At 40.4% G+C, this 26259-nt stretch overlaps 1 protein-coding gene across 2 annotated transcripts; it reads left to right on the forward strand.

Annotated features, from left to right (window-relative positions):
- Positions 1-536: 536 nt before the first annotated feature.
- Positions 537-18760, forward strand: cables1 (Cdk5 and Abl enzyme substrate 1). 2 transcript variants are annotated; one of them, XM_079348168.1, is made up of 10 exons: positions 537-1306; positions 8373-8444; positions 8570-8662; positions 9800-9877; positions 13297-13402; positions 13909-14065; positions 14202-14305; positions 15929-16035; positions 17029-17236; positions 18130-18760. In XM_079348168.1, exons 1-10 carry the CDS (start codon positions 717-719, stop codon positions 18268-18270), a joined length of 1656 nt encoding a protein of 551 aa, XP_079204294.1. In that variant the 5' UTR covers positions 537-716; the 3' UTR covers positions 18271-18760. The 2 variants fall into 2 exon arrangements, with proteins under 2 accessions (XP_079204294.1, XP_079204295.1); XM_079348169.1 differs by lacking the exon at positions 9800-9877 and having other exon boundaries at positions 538-1306.
- Positions 18761-26259: the final 7499 nt, after the last annotated feature.

Raw genomic sequence — 26259 nt, forward strand, 5'->3', positions numbered from 1 at the left:
GATCGCCCCACAGCCCTGCCCCTCTGGTGGTCATCCACCAATCCATGCGCCTTCAAATGGTTATCCAAAATACCACTAGATGGCATATAATATTGGATTATGGCCAAAAACATCACACATTGCTTGTCAAACAGACAGATGGCGCAATTGCTGCAAATATGCACACTTGCACAGTTCCTAAAATGATCTGTGTTCTCAAAACGAGCAGAAAGGGGCTTGTTTCTGTCTGTCAGAGCCTACTGGTAATTGAGCAAATACTAGCCTTATGCGGACTGAGGACGCAGAGCTCTCTCGCCTATAGGCCCTCTTAAACCTATATGCAAAAAAGCGTTTTCCATAGATATGACTCTTGTAAAAAATAATGTAAACTAATAAAATGTTGTTGAAAGACTAACATTGCAGTGCGACCGTGTTGGAGATTTTAGTGTAGTTTGTGTAATTTTGTCAATCACTGTTAGAGAAGCTGTAGAGAGCAGGCTTCATCAGGCAGGAAAGGTGGAAAAAAACACATGTATTCCTGACAGCTCATTGGTCCAAATTTTCCCTGTACTGCCACAATACTGCACACACGTGACCTCCCTGTTTTCACCCTGTTAAACGCATGTACTTAAAAGACAGGCCAGTGCCATTCACCAACACAAGCACGATCCACACAAGTATTCATGTGAGAAAGGTAAGATCGCTGCTGCGGGGACTCGGATCTCTGGAAGTGGACCATGGCGGCTGCCACGAGCAGCAACACATCCACAGCCACGCTTCAGATCAAGCATTCCAGTATCGAGCATACGCGGAAACGCATAGACCCGAGGAGGAGGCAGGCGGCATTGTCTTTTCTCAGCAACATTTCTCTAGATGGAAGACCCGTGCAAGATGATGCAGACAATCAAACAGAGGAGGAGGAGAACTCGCTCGAAGCAAGGACTAGACAGAGCCTGGTTTCTCCGGAGCGCTCGGCTCACGGGGCTGCTGGAGCCGCTGCCGCCGCTGCTGCTGCTGCTGCGGCCGCAGCGGCGACCACAGCCGCCCAGGCGCTCGCCTTTGCAAACCAGGCTCTCCTCGCCGGCACCCGGGCCAGCTTTGGGACAGGTCCCGCCGCTTCCCCGGCAGGCACAGACACAGAGGGAGACGCTTTCTTGCCCTCGACGTTCAGCTCGCCATTTTCCGCGGTCCCAGCCTCTACGAGAGGGAGGCTGCAGACGTACACTCAGGGAATCCTACCTGCCCCTTACTCCAGGCAAACCTCCCAGAACTATTGCCTGGAGGGAGGACAGATAGCAAACTCTGCAATAGAGCTACAGAGGTCAAGGTAACCTTGTCATGAAACGATTCCTTATTAAATGTTTAGTGTTTGGAAAAACGTGCAGGCTAGTGCAGTCTGCAGTCTGTAGGGTGCAAGCTTGTCTGCAAGATGTACAGAGTCAGGTCGTTAAACTGCACGCTGATGTTATCATAGCCAGCAAACAAGAACTCAACTAAAACAACATGTATAGTTAAAGTCAGTCCTCATGCATGCTTCCTAAAGTAGGTTTTGCAGACACAATATTTCCTTGTACAACTATCAAAACCATGTTTATCGCCATTATAGCCCCATTTGTGATTCCACCTTTAAGGCCGTCCGTTTCAGTTTTGTTTTGTTTTTTACATTACACATACTCTTCAATCTGCTTTAAAAAGCACCCCGAATATTGTTTCACTTGTTGAAATCTTGTAGGATACCATGTTTCTTTGCATTTCACAAGTTGCCAGAGATCATTATCATAATATGTCAAATACAACTTTATTGGAAACATGACCTAGATTAAGATTCTTCACGTTTCTCTTTTCTTCAACTGTGGATGAATGAACTCTTGAGACAGTTATCCTGCAGTTTTGTTTCTCACACTCTGTTTGAAAATGTACTTTCGGTTCCTAGCATCACATTCTGCCTGGATACAAAGATACAGAGCAGGAGGATTACGTTCTGCTGTTTGTGCTTTTGCTCCATGCAGGTGTTTTTAGCCTTATGACTCACAGAGACAGATAGATCCAGTCTGATCTCAGGTCCAGCAGCTGTGGAGCTGTAACCTAGTTCCCCCAGAACTCAGCAACACACCTCATTAGTCTCTCTCTCTTTCTTACTTGCTCACATTCTCTCACGCTATATTTCAAATTTTACACCTTAAATTATTTAGAGTGAACTCTAAATCCTTCCCCACACCTGCTGCATCTATCACCATACACATCCTGTAACTTAACACCCCTGTCCATACATACAAAGGGCTCGTCGATCCAGCACGTGCATGCCTTTTTATTTGCCCTTTTTTCCATTCCGCCTTAATGTTGGAGAAGAGTTTGTTGTGTCTGACCTTGCAACAGGAAAGCTGTCAATAACACTCTTCTCATGGTCCTCTCACTGTCAGAACTTGCTGTCAAATCCCCCCCCCCTCTCTGCTATCCATTCACAGCTCCTCTTGTTCCGAAATCCTCTCCTTTCTCTGCCAGACTCTTCAGGAAGCTCCTCTTTATACTAAAACATTATTTGAGCATTTATTTCCCCTCCTAAAATGATGGAAATTTCACTCCAGTACTAATGGCTTCCAAAAGTCTTGATGAGTACTTTTTGAAGAAACATGAGAAGTTATATAAGTGCATGGTTTATAGGTTTGGAGAGAGAGTGAATGAAACAACAGTAACCCCACATACCAGCTCTTTGCTACAGCTTTAAAATATAGAGTTCAATCAAATAGACTGGCATAAAGTTTACCTTAGCTGTTAAAAAACAACAACACAGAGGCCTCTCTTGTGTTTTACCTGGTGAATAGCATTTGTGGGTGTGCTAACTTTAAAAAGGAGTTTTGTCAATTTCTTCATACAATTGAACATTTTAGTTTTTACCAAATTTTTGAATTTGAGGTTTAATACCATGCCAAAGTTGCACGTCTGGCAACTCATCCGTTTTTGACGGAATGAATTTGTTAAACCCTGACTCTATCCTGCTTTAGGATTGTGCTTGTGCTTTAGGACATCCATGCAAAATGAATTCTAATGTGGAAGAGTAAGCAACCTGTTGATGGAGCGTGGCCATATTCCACCGGCATTTAGACAGACGAGTGCTGTGCACAGTGCCGGGTTTGTTTTCCGAGGGCAGCTGGTAGAAACGTGTCCAGAGGTCCCTGGCTGGGCAAGGCAGAATGCCCAGGCTTTCTGAGAAGCAGCCTGACTCTCGGCTCTTTATTTTTCTGTCCTCCACTTCCTCTCCCAGGGGGCATCAGAGACACACTCTCCCCTTAGACTTTTGGCCCTCAGTCCTGCTCCCATTCAGGAAGTAGCAGAGCCTCTGATGTGCTGCCAGAATAGACTCTATATAGCCAGAACTGCTTAAGACCATCTCCAGGAATGAACTTAATGCATGAAGTGATGGATGATTTCTTATTCAGCCTCCCCTCCCTTCCTCAGCCTTCATCTATCAGAAATCAGCATGCCAAGAGCTGCACATTAAAAATAGCATTCCTATAACCACCGTGCCTGGTCTGCCTATGATGACGCTATTTTCATGCCATTCCTTTCAGCTTGAACATCGACAGGCTTTGTCTTCTCACACACCTTTTTAATTAACATCCCATCACCTTTTGTAAGTGCAATCTCATGTACTATGCAAAAGATTATATTTTTTTAGCATGAAGAAGTAGAGACTGTGGCTGGAAAACAAGCAGCACAAGCCAGTATCATGGTCCTGGGGTGTTTTGCGTGATTGGGTCACATACTTCTGGTTAGGAGGTTGATGGTTGTTTGCTGAGGTCATAGTTGGCATAATGACATGATTATATAAGAATGCCAAAATTTCCTTCAGAGTTTAAGTGTCAGAGCAGTCAACAGACACTCAGAAAAACCCCAAGACTTCAAACTAAAAAATGCCTCATGTTCCTTTTTATGCTCTCAAATCAAATTGTAGCACGTTCAGATTTGTTTTAAATGTGAAGAGCATTACAAATCAAATGTATAAGAATCCGTTTTATTGGCCAGGTATATTAAACACAAAAGGAATTAGACTTTGGTAGACTGTGTCTCTCTGTCCAATATAAACATTGAATATGAACAATTTGCTAAAAATATAAACAGGTAATCAAAGACTAATATGTACAAGATTATTATTGTTATTATTACATTTGTACATGTTCTGCTCTGTACTGTTGTATTGCTGGAAAACACAAAGGACTATTTTAAGCATCCAGTTTGTAATTCTAGTGACCTCAGTATTCTGATCTGATAGGTTTGCTTCTTGTTTCAGTTTACTTTATCTGAATAATCACATTTCCGTTTTCCTTGGTTGTGTTTTTGTGAAGGAGCCCGGAACGTTACGTTTATTTACACCCAGCTTTTCTCGATCAAAACGGAAGACTCTGTCCTCTGGCATGCTGCCAACTGGGTGTACGTGTGAAACTGTTTATTCCCCACATCTAAACAGTCCACTTGAGTTTTATAGCATCATTGCATGGTACCTCTGGGCAGGGTTATCAGTAGCTTTTTCATCAACATTTTTATTGCGAGAGTGTGGCTTTGTGTTTGCAGGAGAAATGGCTTTATGTGACACGGGTTCCATTTAAGAAGCATTTTTAAAAGAAATGAAATAACTGGAGGCAACAATGGCAGGAACTGTGTCACAGATACTAAGGGATACTTGTTGCTTCTTTGCTGCTGATTTATACTGAGGTTTCTTTGAAGTTTCTGACCTTGTTCAGGTCAAACTGGGTAAAAGCTGACTTGTTCCTTCAGTTGTTTCTGAGGTGAATGAGTGGCCTGGCTTGTGTTATTGTTTCCAGGATCTGTACCAGCCTAGAAAAACATACTGTATTTTGCAATGGAAACGCATCCTACCACTGCTTTTCAACAACAGTACCTGGATCAAAGTCCTGACTGTTAATTGTTGTCTTTACGAATGGAAACGTCATGCACTTTGGCCGAACTGGTATTAATAGTTATAGTTCATATGTAACTTGAACAGGAAGAACGAATAAACACAAATTGCAAAATTAAGAGATTATTCATTCTCTAATAAGAATAGATATGGATTCTTTATTGTCTAAATACAAAATTGTCTGTTTGATCATATATTAATATAGAGATATATCACATAGAGGTAGTGCCCAATCATTTCTCCTGTCTAAACTGTTTCGGCACTTAAAGAGCTCGGACAACATGTACACATTCTTTCTTTTCTACAAATGTTTAGCCCAAGTTTAAATGAATCAAGAACCTCCTCAAGGTTCAAAGTTTTCATGCCAAATTCCTTCTTTGTCTTGCTTACTATCCCTCTCCTGCATATCTGCGATTAAATATTGTCTGTAAAAGTGGGACGTTGTATTAATGACAACTCTATTTTTACCTTAGTTTTGATCAAAACAAGAAACCTTCCCTATTTATGCTATGAATCAGTATCAGTCAGAAGGGACAAGGGGAATGATTGCAGCAAAAATAATTCCTACTGTGTTCACATTAGCATGTGATAGTTGTATTACTGGTAGCTTTGTTTTGTTAGCTCATGATACTTTGGCTATAACAACATACTACCTGAGAGTTTGCGGGCAAAAGTCACATGACAATGTGAGCAAAGATCGAACTTTCACAATACTATTGGTGTGATCGATTTAATTAAACTAAAACAAGACAAATTTTCCAAAGTCACAAAAGTGTACAACTTTAACTTTACTATTAATATACGTAGCAGCCATGTTGGATTTCAGCTCGGGCTACTGAAGTACCTCCTCGGTATGTGTTGCAAAATAGATCACTTATGTGTGAATATTTTCTTTGGGTTTAAATGTTAACTTTACAGGTTCACATTTGTTCACACGTTTTCTGACATTTTCAATTCATTCATTTCACTTGTGTGAATTTTTCATACAAGTAGACATTTTCACATACAAGTTGACTCACATCACATTCTACAAGCCCTCCTATTTTGCAACATATCTACCGTCATAGTTTTCGAGTCAGTATCCGACATCAGGAGGCTTTCCTGATGACGGATCAGACTTGCAACTTGGAATTTTTCAACTTCCGAGATCAAAATGAACACTATTTGGTCTACGTATTTACTCATCCAGGAGACACAGAAACACTGGAGTGTTATATTCTTTTAGCTCTAGTTTGTGTACACTGACTCCTTTAGATTAGGATTTAGCTCTTAAGCTGTTAAATGCGTCATTTGTGCTTACCAGCTAGTTGCTAACTGTTTCTGTTGTTTTGGGCTTTAGGTTGAAAACACTCAATCATCAACTGCCAGGAGAACACCTGCTGATGCTCACGATATTACTGTGATTAATTTTTCAGAGTACCGATTCAAACCTTGACACCTTTCAATCGATTTTAACTGCCTCACGATTAATCTGTACATCCTACTTAACAAGATTGGTTTGTGCAGCCAGAAGGACATTGAGACTTAATGTAGACTTGGACTTGAATGAAGTGATTTTTCTCTCTGAATATCTAAATACATCAAGATACAGATAGGTGACATCTTGGAGTCTGGAGTCTATTTTTTTTTGATTGGATTCGTTTAAAAGCTTTCTTTAGCAGAAAGCACTTAAAGGAATCAAAAGAATCTGTCCTACCACACAGCCTGTAGTCTCAGATCCGTATCCTACCAATCCATCTTTCATGGTTGTCACAGGAGGAGAGGAATGATGCAACCCCATAAATCACATGATCTCACTCGTCTGACCTTCTGGCAGAGGTTACGCCCCTTCCTTATGACCCTATTGACTCCCACTAGCAGAGCCAATTTTGATGTCAACAGCTCATTGTTGCAGCTTTAAAAAAAATGACTGTTCACATTCAAATCAGAGTTTGAGTTTTTCCTTCCACTTAATGACCATGAGGGTCAAAATTTACAGTGCAGAGGGTTAGCCAAAGTAATGGCCCGTGGGTTCTTTACTGCTTCAACAGTCCTGGCTCCTCATGTAAACACTCATCTCCCCTCGTCTCCTCTGTTATACAGTGTTCACTCAGGTTTTGTTGGTTTAAACCCTAGTAGATCCTCAAGGACATTGTCATCTTTTGTTAATCTGTCCTCATGCTTAGTCATTCATTAACCAGACACACTCTCTACACTCTTTATGCTCCTCTGCCTCCCCCTCTGGCTGAAATACTCAGTGAAGAGGGGTTTGACCGGGTCATGTGTCAGCAATTTGTCTGAGTGCTGCAGGACCTACATTAAAGCTTTCACGAAAAAAGTTAGTTTAAAGATGATACACAGCAAAATGTTATTGTTCCCAAACTTCCCAAATTATGAGTAAAAAAAACTAATAAACTTGATAACAGACGAAGCAATTTTTTTTTACAACCAAAACATCCATTTCTGCAAGCCTAAATCTGGCAACTTTCTACGGCCGACTTATCAGTTAGATTATGTTGTTATTGTGGTGCTAAACATTCAATTACAATCTAATTTTGGAACAGCTCATGCACACTTAGCTATCACATGTGGGTTTGTTTCTTAAACTGGCAGCCGATCATATAAATGAGGTCCAGCAGACTTAGCTTGTTGAGTCGTGCAACCAAAGTGTGAAATAAAGGCCATCTGTGACAAAATGTGTTACACAAAGTGCTTGCGGAGCCAGATCATTATCCTCTTAGCAGCTCTGATCCAGGAGAAAAGTCCCTGTGATTTACACAAGATTGAAGAGTGATCATTGACCACACAGGCCCAACAGTGGTGATGATAAATGGTCATAACTAAACCGGCCAAGACTTGTTTTTGTTAATTAACAGCAGAACATACGCTGGTGATAATTTAAACCAGTGTTTGACCTCCTCCTACTACCTTCCACAGAACCTTTCAAGACCACATGTATTCAAGGGCTGGGTAACAAACTATGCTTTTTGAGGTCCAATCAAATTGTGTCAAAGGTATCAAAGGTTTGCATTAGTTTCTTGGGGAAACCCTCAAGCTAACATTATTTTAGTTGTATTCAATTTTGGAAAAGATATCTTTTATTCTCCACATAGAATTCAAATGTTTTTAGGTAACTATTAAAACTAATGAAAGCTTGAGTATGGTTTGGTTGAAACTCACTACACTGTTTCTGATCCATTGTTTTATGAACTACACTGCTCGTTATGTTAGAAAAATAGATGTGTTTTTGGTATCCACTCATGCCATTCTAAATATTGCTGTCTAATTGACTTTGATTTAGTGGTGTGCCCTTTTAATAAAATTGCATTGCAGAGCCATGTTTGTCTAAAACAAAACAAAAACACAACAAGGATACATCATTTTGCCAAAATTGGCTTTCATGAATATCTTTTTAGTACAAAGACAGTCAATCCTCTGTTTTTTTTATTTCTTTGTGATGTCTCTTTAAATCTCCTAACTCTAAACTTCTTCTCTTCAGACGAAGACTCATCTCTCAGCGCTCGTCACTTGAAACACTAGAGGACATTGAGGAAAATGCTCCCCTCCGAAGGTAATAAACTGCACAGAAACACTGTTCACATTCAGACCTTATACTGTAATATTAAATGCAGCAACTGTGTGCTGTATCCCGCATTTTTTTTGGCTTACTTACTTGCTGTTTGTTTCACATTTAAGATGCCGGACCCTATCGGGTTCACCCCGACCAAAGAGCGTCAAGAAGATCCACTTCATAAAGAACTTGAGGCAACATGATATGCGCAATGGAAGGTATGAGAGCAAACAACACCAGCTCTTAGTCAGTACAAATCCTGAGTGTATAATGGCAGGCTGCCCCAGTCAATGCAGTTTGCTTGTTTCTCACATTACAGGCCACATCGTAGTTAAGCAGGGCTGGTCCATTCGCAGCATGCCATTCTCACTTCTTAATGAAATGTTATTGATTGAGAACACACCGGTTAATTTTTGTTTGATCGTCATTGGAATAATGTGAATCTGCACCATGAATCACCTAAAGCTTTAGTATCACACTTTTTTTCACGAGCATGTTTGCAGCACACAAATCCTTAAATCCCTGAATATAAAACTGTATCAGCACAGTGTTGTGTAATGCTTCACTCTATAGATTTGAAGAATGTATCAAAGCTAGGACTCCTAGAAAGTGTTTCTGGTTAAAACTGACCATGCAGTTTTCATCAGCAGCAGTGTTGCATTCTTTATATTTAAAGTCTTCATCAGTTAGCCCATGTTTCCAGGATGTTTTGTGATGGAAAATTAAGTTCTGGTCCTCTTGGTGGAAATATAGTCTCAGCTTCATTGTGTTATTAGAGGGAGGACATACGTGTCAATCTTCACCTCTATTCATTCAGTGTTTGGTTAAAGAAGTGGCTTTGTGCGTGAGCTGGTATACAGTATATCTTTTGTCTGTTCCATCTAGATGAGTTGTTAAACCAAGTCACCTGATAGATACGTTGTTTGTCCTCATACGCAGACACATGGCTCTTGTGTCGTTATGTCCTGCTGTTTACTTTGGCAGAGTTGTAAGAGTCATCATGCGTTTACAGTATTTGAAGTTGTGCTCTGCGCTTTTGATATCTGGTCTTTGGAAACATTGGATACTGTAGGTATGGTTACACAAGTCCAAGCTAGTTTCACTTTAAAAAGTTGAAAAAATAGCTAATATCTAGCTTAAATTTAAAACGTCTTGTTATAAAAATGCATCATTGTTGTCCCCAAACCATTGAATACATGTTCTACAACACAACACTATACAAACACGCTTTCATACTGATGTTTCAGCTCATTCTCTCTATTCCTATGTTTACTGCAAACTCTCTCCAACTTGAAACTGTCGATCTTGTCAACATAGATATTGATTAGCTTGTTTACCATTTTTTGTTTTTTTAGGATAGTCCTTATCAGTGGCAGAAGATCCTTCTATAGTGTATTTTCTGTCCTGCCCTATCGAGATTGTAGCCAAGCAGGGTATGTATCCTACAGCATGCCGAACTTTGTAACCTCCTCCAGCCTGTGCTCCCTCTTTCCCTTTTGTTATTTTATTTTTTTTCATACCTTCTTTTTCTTTGGATGTGCTGTACTCTGACTGGTGCATACATCGCTTAGGGTTGGTTTTGGTGGATGCATTTTTTTTTTTTTATCATTAAACTCAAATAACCTGTTTAACTCTGGGATTAATTGGGCTATTATTTTGTGTATTTTTTATACACATCTAAACTATATTGTAGCTCAATTCTTGTTGTCCGTGTTGCTTTTTTCATAAAGGTCTCGGTGGCTTTTGGGCTTTCATCCCTGATGTTCAAGTCAACCCTTTTGTCTGTTGCATCTTTCGCTAGCTTTGCTGTTTAGCATTTACGTTTCGTCTTTGTGGGGTTACTGCTGTTAAAGAACAAAGCTCTTTAGTTAATTTCATGTTTTGTCATTTGTCTAATCATCAGCGATACGGAATGACCAGAGCCTCTGTTGCAAAAACCTTTTTGTAATCAACCTTTTTTGTTTATTCTGCGCCTCATATTTTGCATCTGTTGGTGCTCATTTGATGGAAATTCTTTTTATGCCAGGTGTTTTGCTTTTTTGAAAGCAGCACTGAGCTCAGTGTTATAGTAACCGACCTGGCTTGCATGCCAACAGCTCTGGTATAGCCTTGGTTTTGTTCAGTCACATGAAACAGTGTGTTTTGGAGGAAGCGAAGGAGAAAGGGGACATCTAAACACCAGAGAATACAATGCAGAGGCAGAAAGGCTTCACACTGGGGCTTAGTGAAAAGCATAAAAGACTGAATCTGTTCATAGAATAACCTAAGCCAGCCAATCAGGGCAAGGTCAAGGGTTAATAATCCTTCTGGGGTTATTCAATGTGAACATTTGACTATATTGCTGCTAATTAACAGTTTACAGTCAGACTTTGGCTCCCTCTGTCAAATGTTGTACTTTATTAGACTACTGGTCCCAAAGCAGCTGTGTGGACATCTTTCCTCTTAGTTCATTTATCAGTATACAATTACTCTAGCCTCATGAACAAATACAGCCAAATTAAGCACAGTAAGCATGCGCGGACACAAAAAAGTGATAGGGATCTACAGTTAGTCTATTAAATAGTTAAGCACAAGGCGCTAAGCACAAGCAACAGACAAAGTTGTCCTTATCTCGAGCTGCACTGTTGGGTTGGCAGCTAATAGTAGCGTTCTTTAGTTTGCTCGTAGCTTCTCATTGCATGTTAATTTACATGGAATGACCATGATATTATTCTTTTCTATAGTCACTTGCTCAAACAGCTTTTATACACTTGAGCTGGTCCATCCGTGTAAACACAATGTTAATATAGCTCAGACAACATCACAGCCAGTGTTAGACAGTCATGACTCAAAGAGATATTTATAGAGGATGTACTGGATTTGTAAAAGGCAGGAAAGCCAAAAATCTGAAGTGTAATTGGCCATCTGTTTGTAGGGCTTCACTTTCTTGGACCGCCATATAATCCTTGATTCAAACCTCACTTGCGTCATCTTTGACTTTTTTTGTTTGACTCTTGCATGATCTGCCTCTATTGGCATGGGTTTCCTTACTGACCTTAAAAGAGATGCATGTTAGGTAATGCTAAATGGCAGTGAGTGTAGTTGAAGTTGGCTTTCATTGTAAAAAGTTAGAAGGGTGAAATGCAGAGGTCAAATTTCCCTCACAGGGAATAATAAAGTATACTGTAGTAGTGAGTCTAATTTAATGGGTGGATTCAAGGCCAGGCTGTTGGGGAATTATATTTCAATCAAGTGAACCAAATCCTAAAACAGTTTATGTGAGCTATAAAGTATTTGGTAGTAAATCAGCCAGTAGGGGTTCAGATTCTTTAAGTTCTGGTCATATTCATTCTTAGTTTGCCTGATGCTAGATTTAGAAACACTTGGCAAGGCATGATAATCACTCTTTAATAACACTGCTAACCTACAGATGTTTGAAGCCTGGGATTGCTACTCATGCATGTTACTAAGAAATGCCTATTTTTCTTTTGATTTACTTCCATTTTTCTTTATTCTGAAGCAAAACTATTTATCTTGTGGTTGGCTTGGTAGAAAAAGCTCTATCCCTAGCAAACTTTCTGTCTAATACATTTCCCCCCTTTCTTTATTTGATCTCCCCTGTTCTGTAAGATGTCTGCTGCCTGGCAATTTCTGTGTCCATGATGCATCTGTCAACATTGTGTCCTGACCAGATAACGCTGTGTTCATTATAACAGATTGGTCCCGCATGTCATCAAAACACTACTGAGTCATGTGAGGGCCCACTGTGTCCTTTCTTCAACTATCTGGACACCATGTAAAACAGAAAGAGCAAGGGCAGACAAGAGAGGAGTAGACAAACAAGATTGTGTTACTCTTGCATGTCTTTTTCTTAAACTGAATTACAGAACTAAAATATGGCATGCAATCCAAATTATTATTTCACAATCTATTTTGGTATCTCTTTATCCTTGCCATGATTTTTAAAGCTTATGCAAGAGCAATCCGCTGCTATATAACAACATGTGAAGAAACAGATGCCCTACATTTAGGCTTTTTTATTTTCCTACCAATCATTTGATCCCTAATCTGACATAGTTGGAAATAATGAGTTTTTTTCACATTCCATTACCTAGAGTTTGTAGCTCATGTACAGTTCATTCATAATGAATAGAGTGGACTGTAAGAATTTAACCTTTCTAGTCAGTGCACTGCACACACTTCTAAGCCTGTGTTTGCAGTGACCTAATATACTCAACGGAGTTTAACCAAAGCACTGACCAATGTTTGTAGTAATTCGGATGTTTTTCTCCTCATTTTTACGCTTTAATGGATATTGCGTTTTATCCTCTAATACAAATGCAAAATAACAATTAAATTTGGCTCAATGTGGACAATTGCCTCAGTCTCCAGTTGGTTCCTGAGAGCATGCATGAAGTACCAAAATATTTGGACGAATAAATATCGTCTTGGTGAGGACTCTCGCTTTTTCCTTCATTGACACACTCTAATCTCTACTTTTATTCTTTCTACTTCTGTAAATGACCTCTTTAAAATGCTCCCCTGTAGTATGACATTTAAGGCATTGGTGAGGCAGCAGCTGAGTCTTAAGAGACTTGCACAATAGAACAAAACTGCTCTCTCCTCCTTTTATATTCCCTGGGGAGCTCTTTATTTCTGACTGTCCTGATATGCACCCAAATACCAGACAGTTGAAGAAACTGAGCCAGGTGATGAGTAATGATCAATAAAGGGCCCATCTGTGAGGTAGCAAGGTGGAGGTGAACTGGAAAATTGAAAAATCCCAAGCAGGATGGTTAAGGAAAGGGAGAAAGAAAAATAATATTTAGTGTGTTTTGTTCAGTGAAAGTGCTAAAGATGTTCTGCTCATTAGGGATATAAAGCTGGAAGGTGGGCGTCAGCGTCACCCGTCAGGAGGCGTCAGTGCCAAAGAGATGGTGATTGGGCTGGAAGGGGTGGAGCTGGGAGCTGATGGGAAGGTGAGAAATCAATAGTTAACATGGCAACAATGTTGGAATTATTCATAACAATAATGGATCAATGTAATAGTTTTTGAATTTATTGGGCTAAAGTAAAATGCCCAAAAGAGCCCTAATATTCAAAATACAGTTTTAGAAATGTCTGAGCACCGTTAAGAATTTAGGTATGGTTAGCCAACACTTAATGATACAAAATTCAGAGGTATTCTTTTAAGCTAACTTGGAAGAAAAACATGTAATCTATTGTCAATTTTTTAGATATTAGGGACAGTTTAACAATTAGAGATTCTTTTAAATTGCGTAAGCTAGCTCAATAGCTTGTTGTTTGCTAGCTGCAACACTGGCTTGAATGTTTTCCAAACAGGGTGAGCGTTCAGGGTACATGCTATATATACAGAGACTTGTCCTTGTTGCTGCAGCTGTGGGTTCAAGGGGAAATATGTATAAGCTAACTTTTTTAGCCTTCTGTAAAATAAGGATCTCACAGCACACACCTGTGTCTTCAGACTGTGTCCTACACCCAGTTCCTGTATCCCACTAACGTGCTGGGAGGTCGAAGAAACACCATCGACTCCACCTCGTCCTTCTCTCAGTCTCGTAACGCCAGTCATAGAAGCCTCAGTCTGGGCAGAGCCAATAGCAACCAGAGCAGCATAGACACAGGTCAGTTGCATGTTGTGTAATCGTTCCCCTTAATTGTCTTTTTTGTCTCCATTAATCGCTAACGTTTGATTTTGAATGATAAACTGAAGTTGTTGAATTGCAGCTTATCTCTGTTTTTGTCGTTATGCTTTATCAGGGAATGATTTGGGAGACTTGAGGGAGTACGACCCAAATCTGCTAGATGACCCTCAGTGGCCTTGTGGGAAACACAAGAGAGTCCTCATCTTCCCTTCCTACATGGTGAGAAGTCACACAAGCTGCTTCTAAAACAGCGTCAACAGAAACAACAAAAACAAGAGAAGACATTCTTCTGTAAGAGAGCAAAGTTAAAGACATATTTTAGCTGAAACTCTACACCTCTGTTGGACATGTTTTGTTCATTTCTTTCAGTACGTAGCTTTTTTATGTTATTGTTGAGATTTTTGAGGGTTTTATTTTTTTCCATCGCAACCAAGGACAAAAACATTCCAGAAAAATATGTCTGCCAAGACAGTTTTCTTGTTAGAAGTCAGGAGGATGTTTCAGACTTTTCTAATCAGGAAGGTCACTGGCTGGGCATCTCTCCCAACCTCTGGGACCTGAGTGAATATCTCATCCTAGTGTAGTAGGGAAGCCTTCTTAAACAAAGTAACAGTTGTATTTGGGTCTCTGAGGTAGTGACTCTCACATATTTCCGAATAGCATGGATGTTTTATCGTGGTTGAAAGGGGAAAAACAAACCTGACTAGTCTCCCACCTCATGGTTTCCCGGCTCTGTTTTTGTTACACAGACTGGCAGAATACACAACAGTGACTGACATAGTTGAAATGCTTATCCAAGGCCAGTTTGAGTGTTTTTTTTCTTTTCCTCTAATTACAAAACCCAGCATCTCACAACAATGGCCATTGTGTTTACTACAGGAACCAGTACATTCTCAGCATTTCACTGGTCGGACATGTTCCACCTTCGGATAAAATTAGCTTTTACACTCATGCAGTTCAATGAGACTAATCTCTCTAATTGTTATAGTAAGAAAGTCAAAAACATGGCATAATGAAACAATTGTTTTCTGTGGTGACAAGAGTTAGTCAGTGTGTTTACATGCACAGTTAAGTCAAGTAACAATTACAGCTCCCTCAGGCCATTTAATTTAAATATAGTTCTTGTCTCTGTGTACATCCCTGAGGGAGAATCAATGTATTGACCGAGGTATGTCAGACTCTGCTATGTTAGCCTCCTCTCAGCTCGATACTTTTGGATTTTCTTCTGGTTCTTCTGGACCATACTAGCAAATGGCAAAGTGGTACTGTAGTTGTATGTCAAAATCAATACTCGGTCTTTGGGCCAGAAAGTGTAGAAAATGCTGAAACAGCAGATAAACAGGAGTAGATGATGAATTTTTCTGGGACTGTTGTTCAGCGGAGGATTAAAACACATTTGGTGTGTAAGAAAGTAATATCGGCAGCAGTGTGATTTGTTTGTGTGTGTGTGTGTGCGTATGTGGCTGACCGAGAATAAACTACAGAGCCCATGTTTATTGTAATGAAGGAGCATGTTGTCCAGTGCAACAGTGTGACTCACACTAAATATGACTGTGTTGTCATATTTGGACAGCAGTGGTGTTCCTTGTTTGTGGATACACACAGCCGGCTGTGAGTCAGCGGGATCAATCCATTGGTTGGCGCTGGTCTTGTCAGGGGATTAATAAGAGAATATAGAATGCCACCAGACATGTCCTTTAAGTGTCATGTGTAACAGCAGATCTCTGCCAAGCCTCATTGAGAGAGGGAGGAATCCAACACTGGTGTGCGAGGGTGAAATCAACTCGCTCGGTGCTGAAGGTGCGGCCTCTTTGACACCTCCTCTTGTTTTTTTCTTTTCAGACTACGGTCATCGAATACGTCAAACCCTCTGACCTCAAGAAGGACATGAACGAAACCTTCAAGGACAAATTCCCCCACATACGCCTAACACTCAGCAAAGTTAGGAGGTAAAACACACAGACATGTGCAAAGTGCCTATATTTTAAACGACCAGGAATCTGTAACTACTGGAGGCATGTTTGAAACCGTCATTGTGTTTTGACCATGCATTTCAAAACATTTCCATTACTCAACGTAAGACCTGCGAATCAATAGATCTGTGATGATAGGATAAGTAATAGTGTCATCACACCTTTATTTTATTGTAATGAATGTAAGAATGTGTCACCTTATTGACAACCACCACAATTTACAAATGTTTTTCCTTTCCTAAAGCTACAAATACCTAGGGAAAAGTCACAAGGGTGTTAAATGCTTAGTTATTGTTTTTTGGACATAAAACCCATGTTCATATCTAAAGTAAGCATTAACAGATTTGGCCAAAAAAGAGCCAATTAGATCAGTGGAAAACCCAGAAAAATCTTTTTTATTACAAGAAAGCAAACTGATTTTAGAGGAGAAAGAAAATCAGTATAAAGGTGCTGTTAACCATTTTCTGACCCCATCCTCTGCTGAATTAATTAATTTTTTTTTTTTTTAAAAGTCCAATGCAATGAGTGTATTTTCCGATTGTGCTGTATTGAACAAGGCATGGGGTTGTTGTGGCTGTGTCTTCTCTTCTGTATTTGTTTTAGGTCAAAACCAAAGAAGAAATTGTTGAAAGAATATAATGACAGATCGAGGATTGACACAGATTTAAGAGCAAGAAAAAAAGAAAAACTAAAAATGACTACCTGTTATAGACATGCCAGATAGAAGTACAGAGAAATCTTCTGTTTGGCAACTTTGATTATTGGAATAAAATACACATTTCGGATATGTCAGGGTTACATAGTGACATGGGTTTCATTTTAACAAAGTCATTACATTGCAAAACGTTATAACAGTAGAAACCACCTCCTTGGTTGTTCTTGTGTAAAGCAGGTTTTTTGTTAACTTCCTCCTTCTCTCTGTCTCTGTCTTCCTTCCTCATTCTCTCTTTTTGTGTCATCTCCCTGCAGCTTGAAAAGGGAGATAAGAAAGCTCGCCCAGGATGAATGTGGTTATGAGGAACCGACAGTGGCCATGGCTTTCGTCTACTTTGAAAAACTTGTTCTTCAAGGCAAACTAAACAAGCAGAACCGTAAACTCTGCGCTGGAGCTTGTGTCCTTTTGGCAGCCAAAATCGGTGGTGATCTCAAAAAACACGAAGTCAAGCAGCTGATAGACGTGAGTTTCTCAATTAACCAATGAAGCATGTTGAAAAGTGACCACACCAACATGCATGGATTATCCTGATGAACCAAGGCTTTGTTTTGGTACTCGAACATGTACAGTCCAAACACTCAGAGATGTCTTTCAGTTCTTTCAAATCATTTAAGGCTGGACTTCTTTCATGGATTTCTAAGTTTGGCATCAAACAGAAAAAGATAGAATGCAGAAAAAACCACCTTGGGATGGATTTCACCAGCGGACGCTTTCTATTACAACCAGCAGATCCAAAACACCAGCTTGTGCTAGATTGCTAAATCAACAGCTCTTCCATTACAACACATGTAATATTCTCAGGAAGCTTGCAGGTACAAGAAGTAAACGTACACGTTAAGTCCCGCAGTGAATCGTTTTCTATCTTATTGTAGCTTACAAACCAGACTCAAAGCACAGCTTCATTTCAAGCTTATTTCACATCTTACCACACTTCGTGATGTCACAGAGTGTGAAGCAAGGTGAGAACTACTTCAGGTCAGAAAAAGAAACTGTGTTTTTCAGGTGTTAAGTTACTCTTCAAAAATAGATCAAAAGGTAAGATATGAGTCACGAGATGGAGTGAGAAGTCTCTGTTGGCATCAAACACTACTCTGAAATCTACAGCTTGTTTTATGAAATCATTCATTCTTCTTTTGTAAAGGATTCAGGGGTTAAGTAAGCCCCCTTTGCATTAACAAGTTTGACAAAAAAAACAACTTGTAGTTGTTGCTGACTTTCAGCTCAACATTTAAACTGTTGAACTCTGTTTTTTTTATTTATTTATTTTTTTATTACTGGCTTGACAAGTATGGTTATATCCTCAGGTGTCTTGTCTAAACAGGTAACTGAACTCGAGTTTTCTTTTCGTCTGGCAGAAACTGGAGGAGAGGTTCCGGGTGAATCGCAGAGAGCTGATCGCCTTCGAGTTCCCCGTCCTCGTGGCGTTAGAGTTCAACCTGCACCTGCCCGAGCATGAGGTCATGCCCCACTACAGACGCCTAGTCCAGACCTCCTAGCATTAGTGACCCATCAGGAGGACAACTAGCCAGGTTCTCCTCCTGATCCTGCGCTTCCCTAGAAATCCATCCTCCCACGCTCTTCACCTCAGGCGACCACAGGCTGTCGATATCCTGCAGACACTACCCGACATCAGCCTCCTCCCTCTCAGAGACATGAAATCAGCCAAAGTGATCCATATTTCCTGAAGTTATTGTTTGACTTCTCTATTCATTATCACTTCATGGACCACTGAAAGAAAGGGTTGTATTGTCTGCAAACTGGTTGTTTTTCCAGTTTGCATTTTTTTTTTCACGTGTCTTCATCTTTGCTTTCTATATTTTAGACCTCTCTTGTTGATAAAGAGAGCTTTGAATCTGATGGACTATTTTTCAGCTTAAGGAACCAATGATTGTAACATTTTTACTTTCACGAATCTTCCTCTAAACGTTGGTTTTATTGGTTGCCTCCTGACTGGCATAGTATTGAAACAGAAGCCTTTTCAGCGGCTGGTTTTTGTCCGGAGTGACTCGTATCTCCCGAGGTCATGGCTTCAAAGTGCACTTTTTGCGAAACAGAAGGGGAAGGGGAACATTTTCTAAGACTTTTACTGAGCTGTGGAACCAACCACGAAAAATAAGCTGTGTTCACGAGCACCACAATCATCTGCATGAATACTAACAATCATTTGTACACACGCGTGCAAATGTGCTTGCAGACCAGATGGGACTTTCTATTTTCATTGAAGTATTCCATTCATTTTCTACCAATTCAAATGCTTGCTATGGACTAACCCGAGCCCAGACACCCTGTATCAGTGTCAAATTCCCTGTGCTCTATGTTAGAGTGTATTCCTAGCACATTTACAGTGCTAAACGGGGCGTGGAAGGCACTTTTGGAGAGGTGTTTGAGTGAAAAAAAAAAATGCCATTAAGCAGTGATCCGGTTCAGCAGCAAGGTGCAGAGCTGTCCTGCTGAAGTGTCCTCAAGCAAAAGTCCCAACCGGCTTCAGAGACTCTTCTCTTAAATAAAGTTGATCTTGGACCTCTCTGAGGAAAAGGAAGTCCTTAACGAGAATGAAACAGGGATCAATGATGGATCAAATATTTGCATTATAGCTTGAATCAGAATTTGTTGATTTGAAATTGAAGAGGTTTTGAAAAAAAGTCTAATAATAAAAATCAACAAATTTGCGTATGTTACGGATCCAAAAAGTATTATTCTGTTTATTTGACATGTATCCGGACTTGATTTCTTCCTGTGTCACCTTACAAGTGGTCGCACGCATTACCACATAGAGTATTGAGAGGCAACTTAATTTGGTAACATGCGACCCACTTTCATACTGTTTGAGTTGAATCAAAACACTGAAGTAAATTGCAATAAAATGAATCATAGACTGAGCTGAGGTAAAAAAAAAAAAAAAAAAAAAAGCTCAGGCTTTTTTTCTGTTTGCAAGCCCAAAGATTTTTGCGTTTCGATGCACACTAAAATAACGAGGAAAGACTCATGGGCGATGCTAGTGACCTGTGTATGTTTGTAAATAAATTGCTTTGCTTGTTCAATCAAAACAAAATTGTCGCCTTTTATTTTAAACTGTTATTGAAAGTAACATAAATCCTCAGTGTGAAAATGTATTTGACTGCATCATCTTGTGATTTAAGTTAAAATCACTTCATGTTTTAGAAAGAAATTTTCATCTCTTGTTACATAACTGACATGAGCTGTAAGCTAGCTATGAAACTGTGAGTGTGGGTGTGTGTGAGTTTTCATCTGACAGTTTAAAAATCAATAACTGCCACTAATGCTTATACCATTTATATTCAACTTGGGATCAGTTTGACACTTTTTTTTTTTGACATCGACTGTATAGTACTAATGTAATCTCGTAAGACCAGTTTAAAAGTTGTTTTGCAGCGCTCGTTTAAGGATCATTTGTAGTTTGTGTCCCCTGGTTTGACCTCGGATGTGGTGAGAGATGTACTTGGCTGCGCTTACAAACATGCTGAACACTAACGTCACACTTTCCAGGGGTACACCTGTACAAGTCATCTGAGCACAAAGAGTAAAACAAGTTTGACCACTGACGCTTTAGCACCAAAACAGATTTTTACCATTTGAAGGAACTTGCAAAATATGAATTACAAAGCCAAAGTTAGTTAGTTTTAAACACATACATACTTTGTTTGTTCTTTATTAAAACGACATCAAACAAAAGCAAATAGTCAACATCTTGAGTCTGTGTGGGTGTGGTTTGTTTGAGGTGAACGTGACATAAGCAAACCACACACTGTCACCAGATAGTTTTATTGGGGGGGAAGGGTGGGGTGGGGGAGTTGGGCCTTAAGTTGAGACAGGACAGTGGAGAGAGCAAAAAGTCTGGAAGAGGTCGGAGCCACAGGTCGGATTCTAACCCGAGCTGCCCACTTGGAGGACTAAACCTCCACACATGGGCCGCGTGCACTAACCATTAGGATACCGTCACCTATTCCAGGATAATTCGAAACATCCATCAGTAGGCTATACATTACTATTCAGGGTCAAAGTCTCAAGAGGACCTTGAAGGTGTTTTATAGAAACAACATTAACTGCTAAGGCACACTTACTCCAGTTAATCTGGTTTACTTTCGAGGAATGCCTTTTCATTCAATTGATTTGAATTAGTCTGGTGTATGGAGATTTATTCCTCTGGCTAGTTTATTCCTAATATGGAATGATACAAGCTGACTACAGGTTGAACTGAAGTATCAATCACGTCTTTTCCCAACTGTCCCTCCCTGAAGGCTTCACTAAATGTTGCTCTGTGAACACACATGTCAAAGTCAACATGCGGACATGTTACGTTTGTCATATTTTGAAAAGGGCTGCACTTAAGGCATCGTTAAAATATGAGCTCATGACCTCTTTTCTGTTTTAGTCATCTGCACAGTATCCCATGTGTGCAGCGAGTTAGAATAAACTGGATGAGTACGTTTTTGACCCATTGATCTACACTCAACAAAAATATAAACGCAACACTTTTGTTTTTGCTCCCATTTGTCATGAGATGGACTCAAAGATCTAAAATTCATTCCAGATACACAATATTACCATTTCTCTCAAACATTGTTCACAAATCTGTCTAAATGTGTGATAGTGAGCACTTTTGCTTTGCTGAGACAATCCATCCCACCTCACAGGTGTGCCACATCAAGATGCTCATCAGACACCATGATTAGTGCATAGGTGTACCTTAGACTGTCCACAATAAAAGGCCACCCTGAAATGTGCAGTTTTTGCTTTATTGAGGGTCTGGGGACTCAGAACCAGTCAGTATCTGGTGTGACCACCATTTGCCTCATGCAGTGCAACACATCTTCTTCGCATAGAGTTTATCAGATTGTCAATTGTGGCCTGTGGAATGTTGGTCCACTCCTCTTCAATGGCTGTGCGAAGTTGCTGGATATTAGTGGGAACTGGTACGCGCTGTCGTATACGCCGGTCAAGCACATCCCAAACATGCTCAATGGGTGACATGTCCGGTGAGTATGCTGGCCATGCAAGAACTGGGACATTTTCAGCTTCCAAGAATTGTGTACAGATCCTTGCAACATGGGGCCGTGCATTATCTTGCTGAAACATGAGGTGATGTTCATGGATGTATGGCACAACAATGGGCCTCAGGATCTCATCACGGTATCTCTGTGCATTCAAAATGCCATCAATAAAATGCACCTGTGTTCTTCGTCCATAACAGATGCCTGCCCATACCATAACCCCACCACCACCATGGGCCACTCGATCCACAACATTGACATCAGCAAAGCGCTCACCCACACGACGCCACACACGCTGTCTGCCATCTGCCCTGAACAATGTAAACCGAGATTCATCCGTGAAGAGAACACCTCTCCAACGTGCCAGACGCCATCGAATGTGAGCATTTGCCCACTCAAGTCTGTTACGGCGACGATCTGGAGTCAGGTTAAGACCCCGATGAGGACGACGAGCATGCAGTTGAGCTTCCCTGAGACGGTTTCTGACAGTTTGTGCAGAAATTCTTTGGTTATGCAAACCAATTGTTTCAGCAGCTGTCTGAGTAGCTGGTCTCAGACGATCTTGGAGGTGAACCTGCTGGATGTGGAGGTCCTGGGCTGGTGTGGTTACACGTGGTCTGCGGTTGTGAGGCCGGTTGGATGTACTGCCATATTCTCTGAAACGCCTTTGGAGACGGCTTATGGTGGAGAAATGAACATTCAATGCCCGAGCAACAGATCTGGTTGACATTCCTGCTGTCAGCATGCCAATTGCACGCTCCCTCAATGCTTGCGCCATCTGTGGCATTTTGCTGTGAGACAAAACTGCACATTTCAGAGTGGCCTTTTATTGTGGACAGTCTAAGGTACACCTATGCACTAATCATGGTGTCTGATGAGCATCTTGATGTGGCACACCTGTGAGGTGGGATGGATTGTCTCAGCAAAGCAAAAGTGCTCACTATCACACATTTAGACAGATTTATGAACAATGTTTGAGAGAAATGGTAATATTGTGTATCTGGAATGAATTTTAGATCTTTGAGTCCATCTCATGACAAATGGGAGCAAAAACAAAAGTGTTGCGTTTATATTTTTGTTGAGTATATTTTCACCATTTGTTCTCAGAAGACCGTAAACATAGACGCGGTGCAGACAATCAAACTGAAGGTATATTACAACATTTTCACCACATGGATGACACTTAGTGGTAGATTACTGAAGTTTATATAGAGAATGTAAACGTATTGCAATAAGATCAGTAACATGTATTGGGGATTTTCAGCACTTCAATATGAGGAAAAACGTTTAAGTTGCCGGCTGCCAAAAGTTTTCTTCTTTGTTGGTGGGAAGGTTTGCATTCTTTTTACTTTTACCATTTTATTCTCCATATGTTATATACTGTATGTCACAAACCTGATGGTCTCAGCCGTTCTGTTTTTTCTTTGTTGTGATTTGTGTTCCTGCTTTTCTTAAACTGTTAAGACAGGCTTTTGAAAATGAGACTTGGGTCTATCTGTTCAAATTATCCACCCGTCACGCCTGATTTGTGCACAGTAAAAGGTGTGTCTCCACAAGCCTTGACTGGAAATATCTCACACCTGTGGCTCTGATGCAATCCGAGAGGTCACTTTCTCATGCAGAGTGGGAACTCTGCTGCCTGACACACATATCCAGTGTAAACAAGGCCCACAGTCACGCCAGTCTCGTGCTCCCATCAAAACAAACAGGCCCCCGAGTTGAGTGTGGCCACATGGCATACGTGGCTTAGTCCCCTCCATTGACAGCTTAATTCCCCCCTCGTCTCCTCATAAAGGGCTCTATTGACAGGCCTTCCTGAGCACCGCTCACACATAAGTGACCCTCATTGTGAAAATATGTGTACCAAAGTTTGGGGCAAGCTGCGCCCTGTTGCTCTTCTCTTTAAAATAACATGATTCGGCTGAAATGGCATATTTCGTCTTTCCTATCATGACACTGTGACCCAGAGCTTTGCAGACATTTACAGTCACATGTAAACAAATAGTCAACAACAACAAGGACTTTATAATACTGTAACTTCTAACTTCTGGTAACCTGCTTTTTTTTCTGTACCATATTTTCTGCAATATTACAAGTTTGGCTTTTAGCCTTAATCTTTATTACACACAAGGCAGGGCATTTAAAGGTTTAATGTGTACAAATCTACTGTTATTCTCCTGTAAATGTTCTGATTTTCTTCCACAGTCAGCAGGGGACAGAACTACAGGTGGACCTGTGAAGCTGATCTTCTCCTCGTGTTTGACAAGGCCACCTAATACCTTTTGTTCCACTTCCAAGAGTCCATTTCAGAGACAACTGAGCCCACTGTAACAGAAAACCAGTGACGCAAAACAGGGCATTAAATGCTGCTCACACTTTATTATTCATGGAGTGTTTTAAAAACACGTAGAACCACTTTTTCAAGTCAGTGTGGTGGAGACCCCAAGGTGGTTTCAAGGACAACAGTGGGACTGCAGCGAGGAAAAAGGATCAGCATGAATAAAATGAGGTTTGCGGTGCGTTACTGAATTTAGTTTTACAAATGAGTGACAGAGGCAGATGTTATTTTAAACTCTGGATTTAATGTTTTGCACGAGTCTTACAACACAGACAAATTCTCTGTTACAAATGTTCTCAACTTCTGACATTACAGTGGGATTCTGGTTAAAAAAATTAAAAAAAAACCTCTCCCCTCTTGGTATCTCCACCCTCAGCCTAGAGCAAGGTTTATACAGGGTCACAAACCTCCTCTGGTGCTTGATTCATGTTTTATTTTGACCAAAGCACAGCACAGATGTTTAATTTAGACCACAGGGGACTGTTTGAAAATGTGGAAAAGGGGGATAATGTGTCCTCTTTAATAATGGGTCAGTTTTTACAAGTTCAGATTTCTTTTGCATTCACCATGATAATGGAGTAAACAGAATAATATTTTTTTTTTTTTTTGGTTAATTGGCATCGTCAAATAAGTTACGGTCTAAAGCGAAGTCACTATTCTTTTTAAATTAGTTATCTCATCGGAGGAAATTCAGTATTTGGGTTCATTAATTTAGAGAAACGTTCATCTTGTATTCATTTTTTAAAACACCGAACTGTGTTTTTTAATCATGCTGCTTTTTCCTGAAGTTGGAGAATTAGTATAACATCGCTTAATGATTGCTGTACTGCACAGTTCCCAATGATGAACGATGATGTATTCGCTCAAATTTATAAAGCACTTTTGTTCTGCCGCACCCTCTTTAATCTTTTAATTTCACCTCTCAATGATTGTTGGTATAAGAGCTCCTGAGCTACATTAGCTTCCAGATGATTTTCTAGTTTAGTCCTGTTATCTAAGCGGAACAAATTCAATTTTAGGCACCTATAATCCAAAGTCATTACTTGGGTGACAGATGACAGTCAGTGGGAGGGAGATTCACCTGGCACTCAACCAATCAGAACAAATTATGAAATGAAAAGTTCTTTCCTAAGAAATCATTCTGATGTATGTATGCAGAAGATTGCATTGCAGTATAATTTCCAGGAAAAAAGTCACCATTAATGCACGTTCACATACTGTTTGTGCATTTGGGCCTATATACAGTATATAAACATGTGAATTTCCCTCAGGATCAATAACATATCCATCTATCATTCCATTTTATTGAGCTAAAACATCCTCACACTACAGTGGGTGTGTGCCTCTCTGTCACAATGAAGTATGGGGACAGGGTAGACTCTAGTGAGAGCCAAGCCTTGCACAACTTACATAATAGTTCTCTCACAACCTGTATCCTCTCCTGCAGACAGCAGTACAGACCTGCAGAGGAAATTAATATTTTAATCTCTCTGCCAAAGAACAGTCCCCACTCTCACAGAGCAGCGGATAAATAAGTCATGAGTCGGAGGTTTGTGTGACAACAGAAGCGGACAGACAGACACAACAACACTCACTGGGAGGAAGTGCACAGCTCGGCGTTTGGCAGAGACTTTCAAATGGGATGTGCGAGTGACTCAGGGCCTAAGAAGTTTATTGGTGCAAATGTCTTCAAGCTGCAGAGGGAGAACATCCAACTGCATGCAGAAGCTATGCAGACCTAGCATTGGAAATTCTGCACCCTGCAGAAATGTGAAGTACCAGCTATGTGAAAGCATGACTGCTGCTCTTCAAGGAACATAAATCAGGTCACTCCCACTACATTACTGAGAGCAGGATGCGGCAGAGCGACATGAGCGGATTCAGGCGCCACACTGTGGCCAGTCTGGACAATTTCAATAGCAGTATGAGATTTTTGCCACATGCGCATTAAGGGCAGGTAACATGAACGTTATGAATAAATCTACTTAAAATGCGTTTAAAAATGCTTCTAAGCCTTTACACAGATTTAACTAGAACCTCTAAAACAAGCTCAGTCTCTGCAAAAAAACAATAACAAATCATAAATAGAACTAAATGCTTTTTGGGGGGGGGGGGGGGAGGAAGAAGGAGCAGGA

This window comes from Symphodus melops (genome assembly GCF_947650265.1).
Source record: "Symphodus melops genome assembly, chromosome: 7".
Classification (NCBI taxonomy): Eukaryota; Metazoa; Chordata; class Actinopteri; order Labriformes; family Labridae; genus Symphodus; species Symphodus melops.